The 19,824-nt window shown below is 47.2% G+C and overlaps 3 protein-coding genes across 3 annotated transcripts; all 3 read left to right on the top strand.

The window, feature by feature from the left end:
- The first annotated feature begins 960 nt into the window (after window positions 1–960).
- LOC109733620 (uncharacterized) lies at window positions 961–10,104 on the top strand. Its single transcript, XM_020292847.4, has 3 exons — window positions 961–2,421; window positions 7,839–7,935; window positions 9,656–10,104. The coding sequence occupies exons 1-2, from the start codon at window positions 1,052–1,054 to the stop codon at window positions 7,930–7,932; spliced, it is 1,464 nt and encodes a 487-aa protein (XP_020148436.1). The 5' UTR covers window positions 961–1,051; the 3' UTR covers window positions 7,933–7,935; window positions 9,656–10,104.
- Window positions 10,105–11,958: 1,854 nt separating this feature from the next.
- LOC109733619 (plant intracellular Ras-group-related LRR protein 7) lies at window positions 11,959–16,989 on the top strand. Its single transcript, XM_020292845.4, has 9 exons — window positions 11,959–12,328; window positions 13,999–14,068; window positions 14,396–14,442; window positions 14,567–14,675; window positions 14,894–14,979; window positions 15,320–15,410; window positions 16,286–16,371; window positions 16,501–16,587; window positions 16,682–16,989. The coding sequence occupies exons 1-9, from the start codon at window positions 12,230–12,232 to the stop codon at window positions 16,793–16,795; spliced, it is 789 nt and encodes a 262-aa protein (XP_020148434.1). The 5' UTR covers window positions 11,959–12,229; the 3' UTR covers window positions 16,796–16,989.
- Window positions 16,990–17,382: 393 nt separating this feature from the next.
- On the top strand, window positions 17,383–19,047 carry LOC109733616 (B3 domain-containing protein Os03g0212300-like). The gene is made up of 4 exons (XM_020292842.4): window positions 17,383–17,723; window positions 17,877–18,159; window positions 18,253–18,374; window positions 18,560–19,047. The coding sequence occupies exons 1-4, from the start codon at window positions 17,550–17,552 to the stop codon at window positions 18,830–18,832; spliced, it is 852 nt and encodes a 283-aa protein (XP_020148431.1). The 5' UTR covers window positions 17,383–17,549; the 3' UTR covers window positions 18,833–19,047.
- The last annotated feature ends 777 nt before the right edge of the window (window positions 19,048–19,824 follow it).

Genomic DNA, 19,824 nt, shown 5'->3' with positions numbered 1-19,824 from the left:
ATCAAGCTGGAGCCAGTGTCCCCTCTCCGTCGGGTGAAGGAGAAGCCTGCATCTCCCCACATAACCATGACGGCATCCTGATCAAATGCTACGTCAAGGGGGAGGAGCCGCCCCCGCCATGCAACCGCGGCGTCCAGATCGGGCGCGTGTGAAGGAGGAGCCCGTGTCCCCCCTCCCCGCCGCACAACCACTACGCCCATATCGATGGGCCTGCTCGCCGTCCCTCGGAAGTTCTTCAAGGACGAGCTACCACTCGCGTTCACCAAGGCGCGAGGCTGCATCCTCCACTACCTTGGAGGTGGCAGTGGCAACAGTCCCCCGGGTTCGAGGGCCTCGTGTTCGAGGAGGAGCGGACGGCGAGGCAACAAGCACGCTACGAGCGGCGCAACGCCGCCTTCCGCTCCGCGTACGCCAAGTCGGACGCGGCGCCGGAATGGGCCCGCAATGACCCAGACCTGGCTGCCGCCTGGGCCCTCGACCGCTTCGTCACTATCGCGGAGATGGCCGCCTGGCGCCGCCAATGCCGCTTTGACAGTGAGCTCGCCTAGATCGGCGAGGAGTGGTCGCTTAGCGACACCTCCGCTAACAAGGGCAAAGCCACCGCTAGGGCTCCGCGCGCCGTCGACATTGGTTGTGGCATCCCTCTGCACTGCGCAGGAGGAAGCGGGGCGGCTCCTCTGCGAGCGCCAGGCTACGGCCGGACAAGGTTGCCGCAACCCACCGACGCCCTACCGCCGCTGGAGGGACGACGACGATGACGACAACACGGACAACGATGGCGGTGCGGCCGGGCAGGGCGGCCGTGCGTTATTTAAAATGTATACATATAGTTTTGAATAACCGGCTCCTGTATTTGTGTCCATAGACCGGTCTCGCCTTCCATAAACGAATACAGTATCGTTGAGATGCCCTAACCGTGAGACCAGGTCGTAGTATAATAATAAAAATCCCTGTGAGTGTCTTCAGCACTCAAAGGAGAACTCCAAGCCACAGTGTTTCACCTTGCCATTGCGGAAAAAACCTACCTTTGACCTGCCAAATTACAGCAGCCATGTTCCTCTGCTGCCGCCGCCACCTCACCTTCTCACCGCCCACCGCCGTCCCCTCTCCCAGTGGACACCGCCCTCTCAAGCCAAGAACGCCCAGAGCCCCAATCCTAGCATCCAAGAACCCCCCACCACGGCCATGGCCACTGCCAAGGCGGCAATGGCGGTGGCGGTGCAGCAACACCGATGCCGTCCAACCGCCACCCCTCGTCGAGGCCAGTGTCTCCGGCGGCGGCGAGAAGAAGAGCTTCTGGGCGGCGGTGAGCCTCATCATCGGCACGGCGGTCGGGCCGGGCATGCTGGCGCTGCCGTCGGCCACCATCCGCTCCGGCCCGGTCCCCTCCACCGTGGCCATCCTGCTCTCCTGGGCCTACGTCGTGTCCTCCATCGTCCTCGTCGCCGAGCTCAGCTTCGCGGCCATGGAGAGCGGGGGCGTGAACGAGGTCAGCTTCACAGGACTTGCGTCGAGCACCTTGGGGGCAACCTTCGGCGGCGGCGTCGCCGTCGTCTACGCTGCGCTGAGCTTCTCCCTGATGGTCGCCTGCGTAGCCGGCATCGGCTCGCTGGTCTCTCAGCTCTTCCCCGCGGTGAATCCGGTCTTGGCCAACGCGCTCTTCCCGTGCTTCGCCGGGGTGCTCATCGCGTTCTTCCCGTTCAAGGCTGTCGATGGCGTCAACCGCGTGCTCTGCGGCCTGATGCTCGTCTCGATCACGTCGCTTGTGGTGACAGGCGTCTCCGTCGGCCGGAGCAGCATGCTGAATTCGCTTGGCCACGCGTGCTGGAGCCCTGGTGCCATCTTGCCGGCCATTCCGGTCACCGTGCTCACGCTTGGGTTCCACGTGATCACGCCATTCATCTGCAAGATTGTAGGTGACTCGGTGTATGATGCACGCAGGGCTATTCTCATTGGGGGTGCTGTACCATTGGTCATGGTTTTGTCATGGAATGCGGTCATTCTGGGATTGGCAGGCGCGACCGGCAGTGCAAGGTTTGATGACCCTATTAAGCTTCTTCTCTCGGTGAATCCAGCAGCATTGGCTCCCGTTCGAGGCTTCGCGTTTGCTGCATTGGCGACGAGCTTGATAGGATATGCAGTCAGCTTTCCGAAGCAGTTGGAAGACACTTTGCAGTTGATTGTTAAGAGTTTTTCAATGAAGCAAGGAAGTGTGGAGTTGTCCAATGCTGGTGGTGATCATGGCAGGAACGAGGAGGTGGTTCTTACGTTGGCGGTACTGATAATTCCCATATTTATTGTATCATTCTTTTCAACAGCGTTTGCCAAGGCATTAGATTTTGCTGGGGTTTATGCAAACTGCTTCTTATTTGGGATCCTGCCTCCTGCAATGGCCTGGATTCATCGGTCAAGGAAAAAGAGGTAATGATCATTAGGCCATATTTCTTTTAAAGAATATATATATACTACTCCCTCTGTAAAGAAATATAAGAGCGTTTAGATCACTTAAGAGTACGTACTGTACATAGTTAGCAGCATTGGTAAAAAATATAAAATCCAAACCAACCACCAATGGTCATATATACATGCTCAAATAATGGAAACGAAGTATAGAGTACTTAAATATCTAATCAGGGTTCCTAACTTACGCTTAATGCCTTGGCTCATATCCGTCGGCATTGCTGAATGGGGACTAAGTAGCTTAATTAAGTCTTTTTCTTGTCAACAATTGTTTGATGTTCAACAGTTCCGTGTTTGCTTAACTGACTCAAATGGCTCCAGTTCTTATCAGTAAAGATAAATTGTCTATTGTTACTAGTTGTGACGCCCCCGATTTGACCGTACACTAATCATGCACGCAAATGTGTACGATCAAGATCAGGGACTCACGGGAAGATATCACAACACAACTCTACAACATAAATAAGTCATACAAGCATCATAATACAAGCCAGGGGCCTCGAGGGCTCGAATACAAGTGCTCGATCACAGACGAGTCAGCGGAAGCAACAATATCTGAGAACAGACATAAGTTAAACAAGTTTGCCTTAAGAAGGCTAGCACAAAAGTAGCAACGATCGAAAAGGCAAGGCCTCCTGCCTGGGACCTCCTAACTACTCCTCGAAGCCGAACTCCATGTAGAATCATCCTCGGGATCTCTAGCTCCTGGACTCCAGCATCTGGTTGCGACAACCAGGTATAGAAAGGGGAAAAGAGGGAGAAAAGCAACCGTGAGTACTCATCCAAAGTACTCGCAAGCAAGGAGCTACACTACATATGCATGGGTATATGTGTAAAGGACCATATCAGTGGACTGAACTGCAGAATGCCAGAATAAGAGGGGGATAGCTAATCCTGTCGAAGACTACGCTTCTGGCCATCTCCATCTTGCAGCATGTAGAAGAGAGTAGATTGAAGTCCTCCAAGTAGCATCGTATAGCATAATCCTACCCGGCGATCCCCTCCTCGTCGCCCTGTTAGAGAGCGATCACCGGGTTGTATCTGGCACTTGGAAGGGTGTGTTTTATTAAGTATCCGGTTCTAGTTGTCATAAGGTCAAGGTACAACTCCGGGTCGTCCTTTTACCGAGGGACACGGCTATTCAAATAGATAAACTTCCCTGCAGGGTGCACCACATAACCCAACACGCTCGATCCCATTTGGCCGGACACACTTTTCTGGGTCATGCCCGGCCTCGGAAGATCAACACGTTGCAGCCCCACCTAAGCACAACAGAGAGGTCAGCACGCCGGTCTAACCGTATGCGCGCAGGGGTCTGGGCCCATCGCCCTATGCACACCTGCACGTTGCGTACGCGGCCGGAAGCAGACCTAGCCTAGTGGCGTTCCAGTCCAATCCGGCGCGCGCCACTCAGTCGCTGACGTCACGAAGGCTTCGGCTGATACCACGACGCCGGGATACCCATAACTACTCCCGCGTAGATGGTTAGTGCGTATAGACCAAATGGCCAGACTCAGATCAAATACCAAGAACTCGTTAAGCGTGTTATGTCGAAGTAACCGCGGACGCCGTCCAGGGCCAGGCCCACCTCTCACCTAGGCGGTCTCAACCTGCCCTGTCGCTCCGCCACAAAGATCCACTTGCGGGTACTCCTACGAGCCGACCCGACTTTATTTACCACATGTGTCATGTATAGAGTATATAAGTATATACCCGTGATCACCTCCCGAAGTGATCACGGCCCAGTAGTATAGCATGGCAGACGGACAAGAGTGTAGGGCCACTGATGGAACACTAGCATCCTATACTAAGCAGTAGGATAGCAGGTAAGGGTAACAACTGTAGCAACAATGACAGGCTATGCATCAGGATAGGATTAACGGAAAGCAGTAACATGCTACACTACTCTAATGCAAGCAGTATACAGAAGAATAGGCGATATCTGGTGATCAGGGGGGGCTTGCCTGGTTGCTCTGGCAAGGAGGGGGTCGTCGTCGACGTAGTCGATCACAGGGGCAGCATCGGTCTCGGGGTCTACCGGAGAGAAGAGGGGGAAGAAACAGTAAATATAAAGCAAACATAGCATCACAAAGCATAACGTGGTAATACGACGTGTCGGGTGTGACCTAACGCATGTCTACACGAATAGGTGAAGGGGGAAATTCAACCGGGAATGTTTTCCCGGTTCCGGACCTATGCTAGACAGATGACCGGAGGGGAAAGTTCCATGTTCAGCATACTAGAGGCATGTGACAAATGAACGGACCGCGTATTCGGATTCATTGGATTTTTCTGAGCAACTTTCATATAGAAAACATTTTCATCCGAGCTACGGATTATTTTATATGATTTTTGAAAGATTTAACAATATTCTGGAATTATTTATATTAACAGAAAAAGGAATATGACGTCAGCATTGCGTGGGGATGACGTCAGCAGTCAACAGACTCGCTGACCAGGGTCAAACCGGGCCTGTGGGTCCAGTGGGACCCACATGTCAGCCTCTGTTAGTCTAACAGTAATTTAAACTAAACTAAGAGTCTAATTAGAGGAGTGGGCCCCATATGTCAGTGAGTGTTTAGGCTAGTATAGTTACTTGTTTTATAAAAACGTTTATTAAACTAATTATCAGAGTGGGGGCCCACATGTCTGTGACAGAAGCCGGCCCAGTCAGCGTTGACCTCGGTCAACTGGTCAAAGTGGGGCACCTGGGCCCACCAGTCAGTGGCTGGGGCCTGCCCAGTCAGCAGTTGACTAAAGTCAACAGGGGTCAGCGGGCCCACTGGGGGCCACAGTCAGCGACTGGGGGGGGGCCCTAGGCGGTGCCACGTAGGCGGGGTGCCGGAGAGAGCTCCGGCGAGCCTCTCCCGCAGCGGCTCATCGCCGGAGACGGCCGGAAAAATGCTACAGGGCACGGGAGTAGGTGCGGCTAGGCGCGTTCGATCGGGCGTTCGACGCCGCATCCACCTACGGTGGCGGCGCGGCCCGTAATAGGCTAGAACGACGACGGCGAGAGGCGGGGCGGTCGCCGGAGTTCGGCCACTTTCTGGTTTGGCGCTACGGGGCACCAAAACATGCGCGGTTTGCGGCTACAGCTAGTTGGCGATGCGGCGCGTCCGATGGAGCAAGCAGCAGGGGCGGGGATGGCCGGAGTGGCACCGGCGACAAGCCGTGGCGGCGGTGAGCTACGGGCCTCGTCGGGGACGGTGCTACGGTGCGCGCGGGGGTGAAATAAACAGCTAGGCGTGGTCTACGCAGTGCGACGAGGCCAATGAGCAGCAGCGCGCGTCCAAATGGTCGCCGGAACGACGCCGGCGACGTGCTATGCGGTGGCGAGCTCGGGCAAGTCGAGGACGGCGGCCAAAGGGAGTAAACGGCGACGGAAGAGGGCTAGGAGGGATAAGAGGCTCACATTGAGCCTGCAGGTGTGCGAGAGTGAGCTCGGGGGAGGCTCGAGGCGGCGATCGACGGCGGCCATGCGGGGAAGACGAGCTCGGAGAGGTCGTTGCAGTGGCTCCAAGCTTCAACGGAGAGGCGGAGGTGATGTAGTCGAGGGCAGCGACGGCGTACGACACGGCGAAGTGGCGATTGGGGCACGGTGGCCGCGGGATCGAGCGGAGGGCGGCGACGGGGGCGCTCGGGCAGTGGGGAGAAAGGGCGAGCGCGAGCGAGGGAGAGAGGGGAGGAGGGGGATCTGATGTGGGTTAGGGTTTGGGCGAGAGAGAGAGAGAGCGTCGGGGGCTGATCTCATCCACCCGCGCCGCAGCAGTGCGCGGGGGCGAGTGCCCCGCGGCCATGGAGGCTCGGCCTTCTCCTGTTGCAGGAGGAGGACGAAAGGCTGAGGTAGGTGGGCTGGGCTGGCACTGTTGGCTAGCTGGGCCGGTTGGTCCAGCGTGTGTGTGGGGGTGGGGGGTTCCTTTTTCTTCTGTTTTTTTTTTTTTTTACTCTTTATTTATTCTTTTCTATTTCGGCTAATTGTTTGGGCACCAAATGAGTTTTGTAAAATATGAGAGCTGGCCCACAAATCACAGCACAATATATTCTACCACCAAAAACTAGTTTGGGTAAATATCATTTCATAATTCTTTTGTATTAATAAAGAGGTTATTAAATAATATTTTCAGCCACTGTTTGAGGCTGTTTAAGTCACTTAACAAATTTCATTAATGTTGTTTACAATTTTATCATAGCCTCTGATTTAACTACTATTTATTGAACATTTTAGTCTTAATATTTGAAAACTTTTATTGTTTGCTTGATTTTGAATTTTGAATTATAATCGGTTTCGAACTAACACCAGATTAATAACAGTAATCATGGTGACGTGGCATCGTTAACAGAGGTTTACTGTAGCTTAATTATCCGGGCGCCACACTAGTTCCCTTTTATACTTCAAGTTTCGAGACTTTCTGCTTTGTCCCATCCTTGTTTCCACAGGAAAATCCTGATAACTGCTGTGTTCCTTCTGCATTAATTAGATGAGTTTAGCATGTTTTCTAGCAACATTCGTGTATAAAGTTGAAGAGTGGCTGGTTCTATAACTTGCAAACAAAGTATGAATACTCTGGAACTGTTGAGTTTCCACACAGCCACAGTTACTTCTTTTCATGATATAGCTTTATATGTTCAACTCAACATAGAGTAAATAGGTCTGCAGCTCTTTGAATGTCAAGACGACCATCAAAATTTGTTGTAATGTAGAAACTTCTGGCTATATTATCTGAGCTTGCATTCAGTATATGTGATTTGGAAAGATAAAGTTACGGAGATAGTAAAAGTATAAGGCTGTAAATAGGGAAATTGTCTGAATGTCTGTGCCCAGACCCTCCAGCTTGACCAACAAACAATGTAGTTCAACACTGCTACACTTTTTCTCTGAAACTATGCTGCCCCTTTAAAATTTTCTACAGGACATTTATTACTACTCAGATTAGCCTGACAACAAGACATCTCAGTTTCTTGCATAATGCAATCACACACTTCTACAGCCCTTTCATCTACCTCTTTTCTGGATACGAACATGTCATTCTACTAAACAGACGCTGTATAGTTTGTGCAACCACTAACGATTTATCAGTTTCAGTTAGGCAATCGTTTGTCTTTATTCGTTCTGCAGTCAAACTGTCAATTTTTTGCCTCCAGCTTTCAGAGCACACGATGGCCTTTTTGTCATTACGTGTGTGAGTAGTATCATGTATAATATACTAATTTATGTGATAGCGGTCATTTTATGTGCAAGAAATATTTAATCTTGTGAAGGATGATATAATTTATTATATAAAAACTTCAAAAGAGTAGGTTAGCATCAATATTTCGAGTATCTAAACTGTAAACTTTCATTTTGTTCAACATTTTTGGTTTGCTTCTTCATCCTCCAGGTCACCTGGTTCATGTGAAGACATTTTGCCTGGTGGGAATGCTGCTCTCTTGGTACTTTTCATCATTGCGGTCATCCTAGCATTCCGGCATTAAAAGGTAAGCATATGAGGTACACATTTGTTTTCTTATCATACAGCTCATGAGTGCTGAGCAAGTCACAATTATAATTCTTCAGAGTTTGACTAACTGAAGTTTCTGTTTCATAATTTCCGTGGGTGTGCAGATTAAAATCGTGAAGTTATTATTGTAACTGTCTGCAGAACTAACCAGAGTAATCAAAAGACTTCTTCCAGTAAAATTAGTGGGAAAATGTTATCAAACGTGTGCAGTAAAAATAAAATAGTAAATTCAATATTGTTGAGCTTGGATGGTAAATTCCCACTTACCGAATTATCCACAAGCCAGAGAAACTTTTTTTTTACGGATTCTCTTGTGACTCCTTGCCGCCAAGGCTACTTCGTGCAGTGTTTAGAGCAACATTCGGCCAGACCAATTTTTTAGGAACCCTTGTGTCTGATGTTCTTTCTTACCACTGGAGTTTTTCTGACAACTTTGATTTATTTAGGACTTAAAAGGTCACCAGCTATGTTATTTGTACTGGTGCTTACTATAGCAGTAAACTGAGTGTCTTTATATATGTCTATTACATCAAGTACATACTCAGTACATCTCTGTAATGTTGATCCAGGCCTAACCATCATTCCGTTAAATGTGCGAAAGAAGTCTGTTTTGGGAGAGAAATTAACCATCTTGTAGTTGATTGGTGCTTGAAAGCTCAACTATATTGTCCTCACCATTAATGGGTTTATTTTTATTATGCAACTATTATTTGAAATAAAAATGGTGCTGTATCACCAAACTTTTGTCGATAAACTAACCATTTTGGCCATGTTGATGAAATTTTGGTAGGGTGAAATCATGATCATAGTTTTATACATACTAATAAGGGTATTTGATGTTAGATTTATGACAACAAATCCGTGTAGAAACATATTGAAATGAAATTAGCACATGGAAAAATACCTCACCAAGCTTGCACTACATTTTTTGACATTTCATCGATGTTTAACTATATGAAAGCTTCATTGATGTTTAAGCGTAAAGGAATCTCAGTAAAGCCTAGCCTGATTGACTCTCATGTGCCTTAAATGTGTAAAGCCCTTGCTGCTCAGGCCCTGACACTTCGCTCATCGGTCGTCTGTCTTGTGTCCTGGTGACCTTTGAGTCAGCAATGTCGCCATCCTGAGCTCAAGCTGGCCTGTGGGCTGTGGCCATGTTATAGAAGCATAATAGTAGGGAATATTTGCTACACCTGTTAGGTCGGGCGGCTGCCCTACCCCGCTCTATATGTGTCCCTCCACCACTGTTGATGGGTTTGGATGGCCAGAAAGCTTCGTAGCTACTACCTCTGTTTCTAAATATAAGACTTATTTTAGTTCAATTTAAACTGCAAAAATGTGTTATATTTAGGAACAGAGGGTGTATTTTTATGCATTGACCCAGGTCTAAACTCATGGTGCAGTAGTTTTTCTTGTGCAACATAAGACCATTTTGTGTAGATAAAAAGGCTATGCCTGCAAATATGCTTGGTAAGGGTCTACTTTTTAAATGATTATTTAGTTTAAAAAATTCCAGATAAGCTTGTCTGCATTTTGGCTCCTGGGGAAGTATTGAACAATTCTGAGGCCACATTCTAATTAGCTAGTTTGCTCAAGTGTGCTGTATCCGTAATCATGAATTAAATGTGCTAGTCCTTTGATATGGTTGTTGCCTAACCCAAAACCGGCATGCTGGCTTATCTTATGTCTTGTTCTAGGTGACTGACTACCCTGAATATCTCTGTTTCCGACCCTACTGGACCTCGTTGAGCTGCACATGGATGAGTGGTGCAATTTCACTTTGGTCAAGGAATGGTGGTGCGCCATGGCTAATATCAATGACAATGGTGGTGCCGTGGTGCTGTTAGGAAGGGGCTTGTTTCCCTCATGCTTGTTTCGTGGGAGGTGTGGAATGAACGCAATGCGAGAGTTTATAGGAGCATTTCATCTAAGCCAAGTGTAAAAATTGGTAACATTACGGAGGAGGCCATACTATGGGTTGTAGCGGGCGCCAAGCCTTCGTGTTGGATCATGCCGCTAGAGTAATACTTTGTGGGTCGTCACCTGTTAATGTAGAACTCTTCTTCTTAATTAATGAATAGGGCAAACCTTTCGCCCTCGTCTGAAGAAAAAAAAACTGCTGGCAATGCTCCATATACATTATTTTTATTCAGATTTTACAGTATCACCTCTTGATTTTAGGATCCAGATGTTCTGAGTTTCTGCATTATTTCCTGTAGGACGACTTGCACTGGGCACAGGTAGCTTGTGAAAATCATAGGTTCTGACTTGTGAAGGTGAACGGAATCTGAGCAGTGGAGCTGTGGAGGGAGGCATTCGTAAACTGCAGTTATCATATATACCACTAACCATATCACAATACTACACACATATAGGAATAAACAGTAAGACAGAACGGCAACACGTCAAACTGACGGGGGACCTAAACTATAGAACATCACCTTCATAACCACACCGGAGAAGATCAAGACCCAAGCTATGGCGCTTGTGATTTCTAGCTGCCATGGATGGAGGGAGAAATAGTAGCCTGATCATCCCCTACCGCAAAAGGCAAGGGTGCCCAAATGAAGAGATGACAATAGAAGCTCAAACGAAGAGATGATCAATTGCCTTTATTTTTTGGTAGTATAAGCTGAGATGTCGTGTGCTACAACCACATAAGGATGTTTGCGCGCTTTATTAATTTTCATATTAGATATTTTCCTCATACAATGGACAAGTATTCAAAGATAAATTGACAATTAAGATGAACATACAAAACTACATGATACTTTTGTTTTACCGTTGGTAATCCTATTGTTTTATTCACAAAACACAGCCAAGAGTTTTTCTTTTAATCAAAACTAGCTGGTTACAATTTTCAAAGCATTCCAGAGACCTTTAAAAAAATATTCAGATGAAACGGTAAGAACAATTTAGTCAATGAAGATGCCCGCGCTGTTTGGCTCATGCCGAAGATGTACAGCCACCGGCGGAGCGAGGGAGAAAGTTCGGCCGGGGGGAGGGGGGGGGCAAATGATTAAACATGCAAACATGAGTAGGCCAAATACTAAATTTATCCTCATCGAAACCCTCTAACAAAAATTCATTCACACTTTTTGCAAGGCTGGGGAGAGGGGCACAACCCCCCAAGAGCACACATAGTTGTATAACATACTCTTTTCAGTTGTTGCTGCGTAAAAGAAGTGTGATCACAGCTGGGAATCTACAGAGAGCAATTGCAAATGACAGATCAGGGTCAATCACCATGGGGATTTTGATAAAACTCAGGGCTAGTTTGGTAGCAAGGTGAACAAAACAAGGGCAGAAACCCCCGTCGGGGGATTTTTCTCGGGTAGATGAGATCCCCTTTCACCACCTGGGAGATTTCCCTAACTCATTTGGTGGCTAGATTACGGGGCGCCATGATCCAGGCTGCTAGGTGGAGGTCGAGTGCGGAAGAGAAGCAGCGGCGTGGATTTCCTGCCCGACCCCTTGGGTCGTGCATTACTCTCCCGGGGAAGCGACGTGGATCGGGCCAGAAAGCCTCCAGGGGGCGAGTAGCCAAATGGCGCATTAAGTTTTTCACGGACTGATTTGCCGCGTGGGCCATGAGCCGGATACCGGGGGGATCCCCGGTAACCAAATGAGGCCTCAGTGATGTTGTTGATGGGCTCCCGATGGTAGAGCTGGCGGCAGTTGCAACATGGTTCCTCTGGTGGCAGCGCCGTCAGCTGGTAAAAGGCCCTGTGATCCAAACTCTGGAGAAAACATCGATGCCCATAAAAGTTATTGTGAGCTGATCAGGTCCCGGATGAATTAGCCAGAGAATCCTTTAGCTCGAAATCTTCTAGTTCTTGGGATGTTGTGATCCCTGATTTTATTTCGCATCTTTTTGTATACGATATGACATGTGGGAAATAAAGTCTAGTTACTGTAAAAAAACTGGAAGTGGAGTTGCAAATTTACAAAGAGGCAACCTTGTCTGTTCATAAAAAAAAAAATTGGTCCGTTGCCTGCCACTGTCAGTCTCATATAGTATAACCCTTTGACAAGATCGAGATGCCAGGTAAGCAGCACCGGGACCCGCAGCCCAGCGAGGAGAGGCACCCAGCAGTGGCCCCAGCTGACAGCGAGTGGACGAGGTCAAGGCAGATCCCGCCGGCCGCCCCCAACTGCCTCCACGCCGAAGTCGTCGCCCGCCCCTCCCCCCGAAACAAAATCTCTTCCAGAATCGGAGGGGAAAGTATCTGCGAGTTTCGCCCTCGCGCGGGCGGCCGGCGGCGGCGGAGATGGGCTGCTGCAGCAGCCGGAGCTCGGACTCGCCGGCCAGCCGCGTCACGCGCTGGCGCTCCACCGGGATCGTCGCCCTCCGGGACGCCAAACTGAAGGTTGTTATCTGCCCCCCCCCCCCCCCCCCCCCCCCCTTTCCTGTAAATTGGCATTTTGGGGGGCGTCCGCCGTACCAGCGTCCCTGAATTTCGGATGCTTATACGTTGAGAGTACGAGCGACGATGTTTTTCTGAGCGATGGTACATCGCCGTTTGATTAACTGGTTGAGTATCTACGGAGGATTCCTATCCTAGGTGGAAGGAAAGCGCAATTTTGCCGATATAAAAGTTAAAAGTATGCCATCCTATGTGGTGGTGCACTAAAACTTGGAACTGTGTTGCTTTTCTTTTCTCTGAAATAACTTTTTAGCCGATGACACGATAAACCTGGCACCTTTAATCGCTGGTTTCGTCATCATTATAATGAGAGAAATGCAACCTTAGGAAGATTATCATACTTGCCACTCCAAAATTAAGCATTCTAGGAACTCTAGAGTACTGGTAAAGGCGTGCCTAAAAGTGTTTACGAATAACTGTCATCCTTTCGACACCTTGATGTGTACCGATGTTACTGCTGCAAGCCTGCAACGATGTACTTCCCAGTTAACATTTTTTTAAATCAAAAGGCTATCTGACAGCTTCATTGATAGATGATGAGAAAAATACAAAGTTACAAACTGCGGGTAAGCACTAGTTGTTTCACCCAGCCACACAGAGGCCCCAATTGTGTTGGCAGGTGTCGTGCCCTGACCAACAGCCAGGCGTTTGCCTCGTCTTTTTTATTTTTAATTCTCAGAAACCACATTGATGGAAGCTTCTTTTGCTTGAATCACACGCCTGCTTCTCTGCTCGAAACGTCCCAAACTACAAGCATTAACAGGACCGAGAGCGCTTACCGCCAGTTGAATTTAGCTCATCAGTTAGGGAGGCAAACCTCCAGGATACCAGGTAATTTGCCCTGAAGGAGTGAAGCCGTCATAGCAGCACTAGCTTGTCCCATAACTGCCACACCAATTGGTTTCTAGCACACAGGTGGGTAAACAGTTTTCGGATGCATAGATGGCATATATAGGTGCTGGGCTATTGGCTTGCTAGCAGCCAGTCTGCTGTCAGTATCCAATTTTCTAACCACACATGAAGACGCCACTCTGCTGATGCCCAGACCTTCGAAATCTCAGCCTCGCATTAAGCCTAGGAAATGAATTTTGTATGCCGAAGATGACGAGTAGTGCCCGCATGTGCTATCCGTGAAGTGTGAACTTCCAACAGAAAGTGGTATCGGTGGTGTCTGTGTCGAGCGCTACCTTCTGTACCGCTGTCCATGGCCTTCTGAAATCCAGCAAGGAGCCAGAAGACACACAGCTCCTCAGGTCAGCAGCACAAGGGCTATTTGTCCAGGTGTCATGGACGGTTCTTTTTTTTTCGGCATTGACTGGGCAAATAGGTATGAGTGGCACTCGTAAGCTTTTGGTGTTTTTTCTCTCTCCTTTTTGGGTGTGTGTGTGTGCGGGGGTGCTTGATATCGTTACTGGTTCACTAAATGAAATTCATATGGTGCTTACTCAGTTGTTTGTCCTTGTATAAATATTTCCTATCAGATAGTTCTCATATTTCAAATATTTAGCATATAAGTGAACTTAGCATGTCTACATGAAAAAGGGTGCCTTTCTGCACTTCTTACTGTAACATTGCACTTATCTTCCAGAGTTACTTAATATCATTCCATGCAGGTGGTACCACATGAAGTTCTGCAAGTGGGAAATTCCCTTAGAACTCTGGATTTGACAAATAACAAAATAGGTAATCAGAATTTTCAAGTAGTTATCTCCATTCAGAGAAAGAAACTGGTTGGAAGTTATATGCACATTTATTTATCACTTCACAGTGTGAGCCTACTTGCTACAATTGGACCCTTTATTTTCTTGCATTTATTTTTCTACCAGTTTGTGGACACAATTTATCCAAAACCTGTGCTGGGCAAGATTACTTTAGCATCTTACTTGGGCTGAATTCGCTGTTCTGAATAAGCTGTCTTGCCTGAAACTGCATAAGCTGTTTTCACATCTTTGATGTTTGTATAATTGTATTTCTCTTGAGCAATGACAATTCTTTCTTTTTATTTTGCAGTTGAGGTTCCCCAGGAAGTTGGTACCATTGTGAATATGCAAAGACTGGTAAGCATTCTTAGTAAAAATCGTCTTGGATTTTTTAGAGATGTGTAGTTGCAAGCAACGGTTCTTCCATTTGTTCATTCTCAGTAATTGCGGCTTGATAGTGATGTTTTCTCCTCTCCTGTAGGTTTTGGCTGGTAATTTGATTGAAAACATTCCAGCTAATATTGGATACCTGCGGAACCTTAAAATCCTCACGCTTGACAGAAATAGGATCACTGTCTTGCCTGAAGAATGTTAGTTCATACATCTTATCTATACTTTTGTAAGAATTGAAGTGAAACAAGCAAAGTATTACCATAGGTTTATTATTTTATTATTACATTACAAAGGTGGCCTAGGCTCTAGTCTAAAACCTTGCCCTAACAAGGAGTTAGTACAGAGTTATGACTTTCATAACATTATTCTACTAGCTTTGTTTCCATTTTCTCACATGATCTTTCTTTCCATTCAGTGGGTTCTCTATCAAATCTTCAGCAGCTTACAGTTTCTCAGAATTCTTTACTGTGCCTACCTAAAAGTGTTGGAGATTTGTGCAATGTAAGTTTTTTATTTGGTTCAATATGCCAAACTTAGCTTATCTCTGCAAAAGACTTGTTTTCAAGCACAAAAGGAATGTCTAATTGCCGAAAACCATAAAGATGCAGTCAGTATTGGTTTTTGTTTCACAACAGGAGTATTCTTTGTTTTCTGTTTTGTCAAAATAAGTTAATTTTATGAAATTGATTCAGTCTGCATTCCATCATTTTGTGTCACCATTAAATATTCGAAAGCTAATTTTTTGTAATGGTCAATGCCCTAGTGTTATCCTTTTTGGTATTGTGGAGCTATGTGGTGTTGTTGTCAATAGCTTACCATCATTTTGTGTTTGACCATGCAGATGCTGCTACTCAATGTATCTGATAACAAACTAAATGCCCTTCCCGAATCAATAGGAGGCTGCAAGTCCCTGGAAGAATTGCAGGCTAATGGTAAAACCCGCTTGTTTCTGCAATACTACTAGTCCTATATAATTTGAGTTTCCTGTTCTCCGCTTTTTGCTTGCACTAGTAATCGTGGCCAGGCAAGGTACGTTCCGACTAATAAATAGCACAAGAAACATGGAAATGGTACAGCTTCCATAATTTGTCAATACGTGATATAAGAAACATAAAGATGATACAATTTTGATAATTGTCCATACAAAATCAACAATGTACATCTGTACCTAGTAATTTCAACACTTTGATATACAAAGAAGAAAAATATAGAACCGGAGAAGGCAAGGCACCAGTCACAGCAGAGAAATCAATACTAAATCGACATTTGGCACAGAGATCATCGACATTACCTTCGACATTTGGCGCAGAGATCATCAATATTACCTTCTCAGAGCCTGAAAGTGGTATGGATCAGCTCGACTAGCTGTGCTCTGGATGAATGAAGGAACCAGTTAATCAACTTAAGATTTGCTTACTATCATTATTGTCATGTTAATGGATGTATGTTTTTGGTGATCTTTTCTTTCATGAAATTAAGGACTTGTACCATTTATATAAATGAGATGTCTAGAAATGTAAATTTTGATTTACTAACGATTACCATGCTGTGAATGTTATCTTGCCTTCTCGTCTACAACTGTTCAGTACTTTAAATGTCGATTTAGTAATGATTACTTTGCTATGAATGTTATCTTGCCTTAGCGTCTACAAATATCCAGAAGTTTAAATGTTGATTTAGTAGTGTAATTTGCTAGTCTGCAAATAATTTACGGTTGTCAAATCACCACCTCTTAGGATAATGCTATTCGGCTTTATGTGTTGACCAAAGCTACCTATGGCTAACCTTCATGCTAAATAATATTCAGGAAATGCAATCGAAGATGTGCCTTCATCAATTTGCAACCTTGCTTGCCTCAAATCTCTATCATTGAATGGAAACAAAATTCGTCAGGTATGTGCCAGTGAATTTATTTGGCATCTTTGACTATCTTGTGCACTTTATGTACATATTGTCCATGCCATTATGAAACAAGAAGCAATTAAGGAGCTATCCATCCTCAAACTCCTTTTTTGGCTGCAGCTTCCCCCAAACTTGCTGAAGGATTGCAAGGCTCTTCAGAACTTGTCACTGCACAGCAACCCAATCTCGATGGACCAGTTTCAGCAAGTTAGTGACATGAGGGCACCACAGATTCCTGCAACTGAATCAACACTATTTTAATTTTAATTTTAATCCTAATTCTCTTTCTCATCTGTTGCAGATGGATGGATTCGGGGAATTTGAAGCACGCAGAAGGAAGAAGTTTGACAAGCAGATTGATTCAAATGTGATGATGGGCTCCACAGCCCTGGATGAAGGCATTGATTTACGCTAGTTTTGCGGCAAAATTCGAGTGAACTTATTTTTTTCCTCATTAGCCAGAAGTAATTGTAATCTTTGTATATATCAGTCTCCCCACAATCTGATTCGGTAAAGAAATCAATAAATACAAAACATAGAAAAATGAGTAGACTGTCTCTTTCATGTGCATCTACAGTCGTTGGCTATCAGCATATTATGTACTCTCCAGTCTAAGCCTACACCATCTTATTTCTATTGGCTGAGCACTTTCGGTGGCAGCAAGATTTGTGTGCAATCCTATGCCGGTGAAGAAAAACATTTGTCTTCCTATCGATGGCCTTTGAAGTCTGGTCTACTATCTTCCTGAATGGGCAAGGAGACAGTAGTGCTGATTGCAAATGATCTACTCTCTATCTCTCTTAAGATCCGAGAGACGAAAATAGAGCAGCACATGAGATTGCTAAGTTTAGTTTCAGTTTTAAATCTGTTGGTTTGTTATTCGGGTATGTCCCGCCATGCGACTTCCTGTAATGCGGATGATTATATGAATACTTCATATCCTATATATGGCGGGGTTGAAAGGTGTTTGGTGCCGCCTCTGATGTTTGATTATGCCCTTTTGTTGCTAGGGCAGTTAATTAGGAGCTCACAATATATAGGCAGCCCACCACTGGAGCTCGTGGAGCTCGACACGTAAGGGCTGGAGACGTTCCTCAAGTAGCCCAACAAGCAAAAGATTTTGGTGCCGTCTTTCCACACGTGACTAAAGCAGGAGGAATCTGTCTGTTATGTCGTTGCTTATGACTCCTTCACATCTGGGAAGAGAGGGCAGAGGCAAGGAGGAGGAGGACGAAGAAGAAGAAGAGGGTTTTGCTACCATGGAAGAGGAGAGGGCCTTTCCCAGTGACTTGTCAGGTTTCGAGTTCTTCATGATCATGCTCTCCAATTCCTTGAAGAAACTGGTACGGATTTACATACACACCCTAGTCGCACAATTATTAGATTTATTTACGTTTTGGGGTTCTACACCGTGATGTTTGGTCACTGAACCCCGGGTTTGGTTGGTTCAACACTTCGACTTCCACCGCTGCTTAAGGTGCTCATCCACGTCGCAGAGGATGCCGGACAAGTTCGCCAAGGTGCTCGCCGGACGTGAGCCCCGGGAAGTGAAGCTGCGGGAGGCCGGCAGCGGGCGCCACAGCCTGTGGGACGTGAAGGTGGTGCTGGACGCCGACGGCCACATGTACCTAGGGCGCGGCTGGGAGCAGTTCGCCCGCGCGCACGACCTGCGGCTCGGCTACATCCTCCTGTTCAGCTTCGACGGCGACGCCGTGCTCACCGTCAAGGTGTTCGACGTGAGCATGTGCCGCAGGCACTACCAGCGCGACGACGATGCCAGTACGCGCCTCTTCTTGCTCTCCTCCGTCCCCCGTCTCGCTTCGCAACGATTGGTAAGCAAAAATTGAAGAGAACTCTGTTGCATCTGGCCAGGCAGCGGGAGCAGCAACGACGGCAGCGGCTCGGCGGAGACGGAGGTCGACGAGGCTCCGACGTCGCAGTTCACGGTCAGGCTGAGCGGCTGCCACTTCCTGGAGAAGCAGCAGCAGTATCTGGTGAGAGCTAGCATTCGGGCTGGATCATTACCCGTCACGCATCCTTAATTATGTGCTAGTACTTCCTCTCCCTCCGTTCCAAATTACTCGTCGTGGTTTTACTTCAAATTTAAACTAAAACCACGATGAATAATTTGGAACGGAGGGAGTAGCAACTAATTTCGGGCCGGATCATTTGGGTGCAGAACGTGCCGCTGGAGTTCCATGAGGCGCACGGGTACGCGGAGAGGAGCAAGGTGGTGCTGCGGATGAGCGGCAAGTCGTGGCCGGTGACCCTGAAGCACACCAACCGGGCGGGCGGCAAGACCCGGTCGTCCTTCAGGTACGGGTGGCACCAGTTCCTGGTGGACAACCGCCTCACCGTCGGCGACACCTGCTTCTTCCGCGCGCTCCGCGGCGGCGAGGACCACGAGCTCAAGGTGCAGGTCCGCAAGCTGGACGGCTCCTTCGTGGACTGATCGGTGCTGGCGATCAACTGTATCAGCCGTACGTGTCGGCGTGCTCATCACCGGCATGGCACTACTTTTTCCAGTAGTTGTTTGAAGCTTTCGGTTCGTATGTTCTGAATCCTGGATCAGTGCCTTCTGATGCTAGTAGCAGCAGAGTAACTAGAGAATAAGCCGCCTGACTCTGTGCCCCCTCGTGTGCAAAAATGACGAGATTGTTCGCCTAATTTCTTGCCTGAAATTGTCATCTTTGTGCTACAAGGATAAGAATTTCAGTTTCACGTTTGCACATGCATGGCTTGCTTTGCCTACACAAGGACCTCATGCTCTAAACTGAGGCCATCTTACTCTTACGATATGGGTTTACAAGAGATGGAGAATAATCTGAATTTCGTCGTGCAACGAAGAAGAAGAAGAAACCGGCCTCCTCGCTAGCTCACATCCGCATTCAAATCAGGAATCAGGATCCACTTCCTGTGAAGTGAACTGACGCAAACATGAGATGAGGACGGCGACACGACGGCGCCACTTTCAGTAAAGAGAAGAGATATGGCTACGGCCAGCTCCTACCTCGCTCGGTCCCTCACGCTTGATCTGATGCATCAACCTGCATGCAATGCGTTGTCGACCCGCCACGGACCCTCACGGGCTGCATGAATCCTTCTCCTTTTCTGTTTTGTTATTACTACCAAATTACCACTGCTTGATACTTGAATCAGCGGGAGGATTATTTTTGGTGCTCCCCAGGCTCAAAGGAAATATTCAGATGGCACTGCAGCCGTAAAAACAGCACTATGACAGGTGTCAGTCAGGCGAGTTTACCCCGCAACAAGAAAGACAGGTGTCAGTACTAAGGTGATTTTACCACCGTGTAAAAAATAAATCTATTCGTCTTCTCCAACTCGATCACACATATGTCACAATGCTAGTTGCCTCCAACACTAGATGACATCACATTAAGATCCAACAATAGATGCCAACACATAAAGAATACCATCCTGGTA

The sequence above is a fragment of the Aegilops tauschii genome, chromosome 4 (assembly GCF_002575655.3).
Source record: "Aegilops tauschii subsp. strangulata cultivar AL8/78 chromosome 4, Aet v6.0, whole genome shotgun sequence".
Lineage (NCBI taxonomy): Eukaryota > Viridiplantae > Streptophyta > Magnoliopsida > Poales > Poaceae > Aegilops > Aegilops tauschii.
This window is presented reverse-complemented; position numbering and strand designations above follow the sequence as displayed.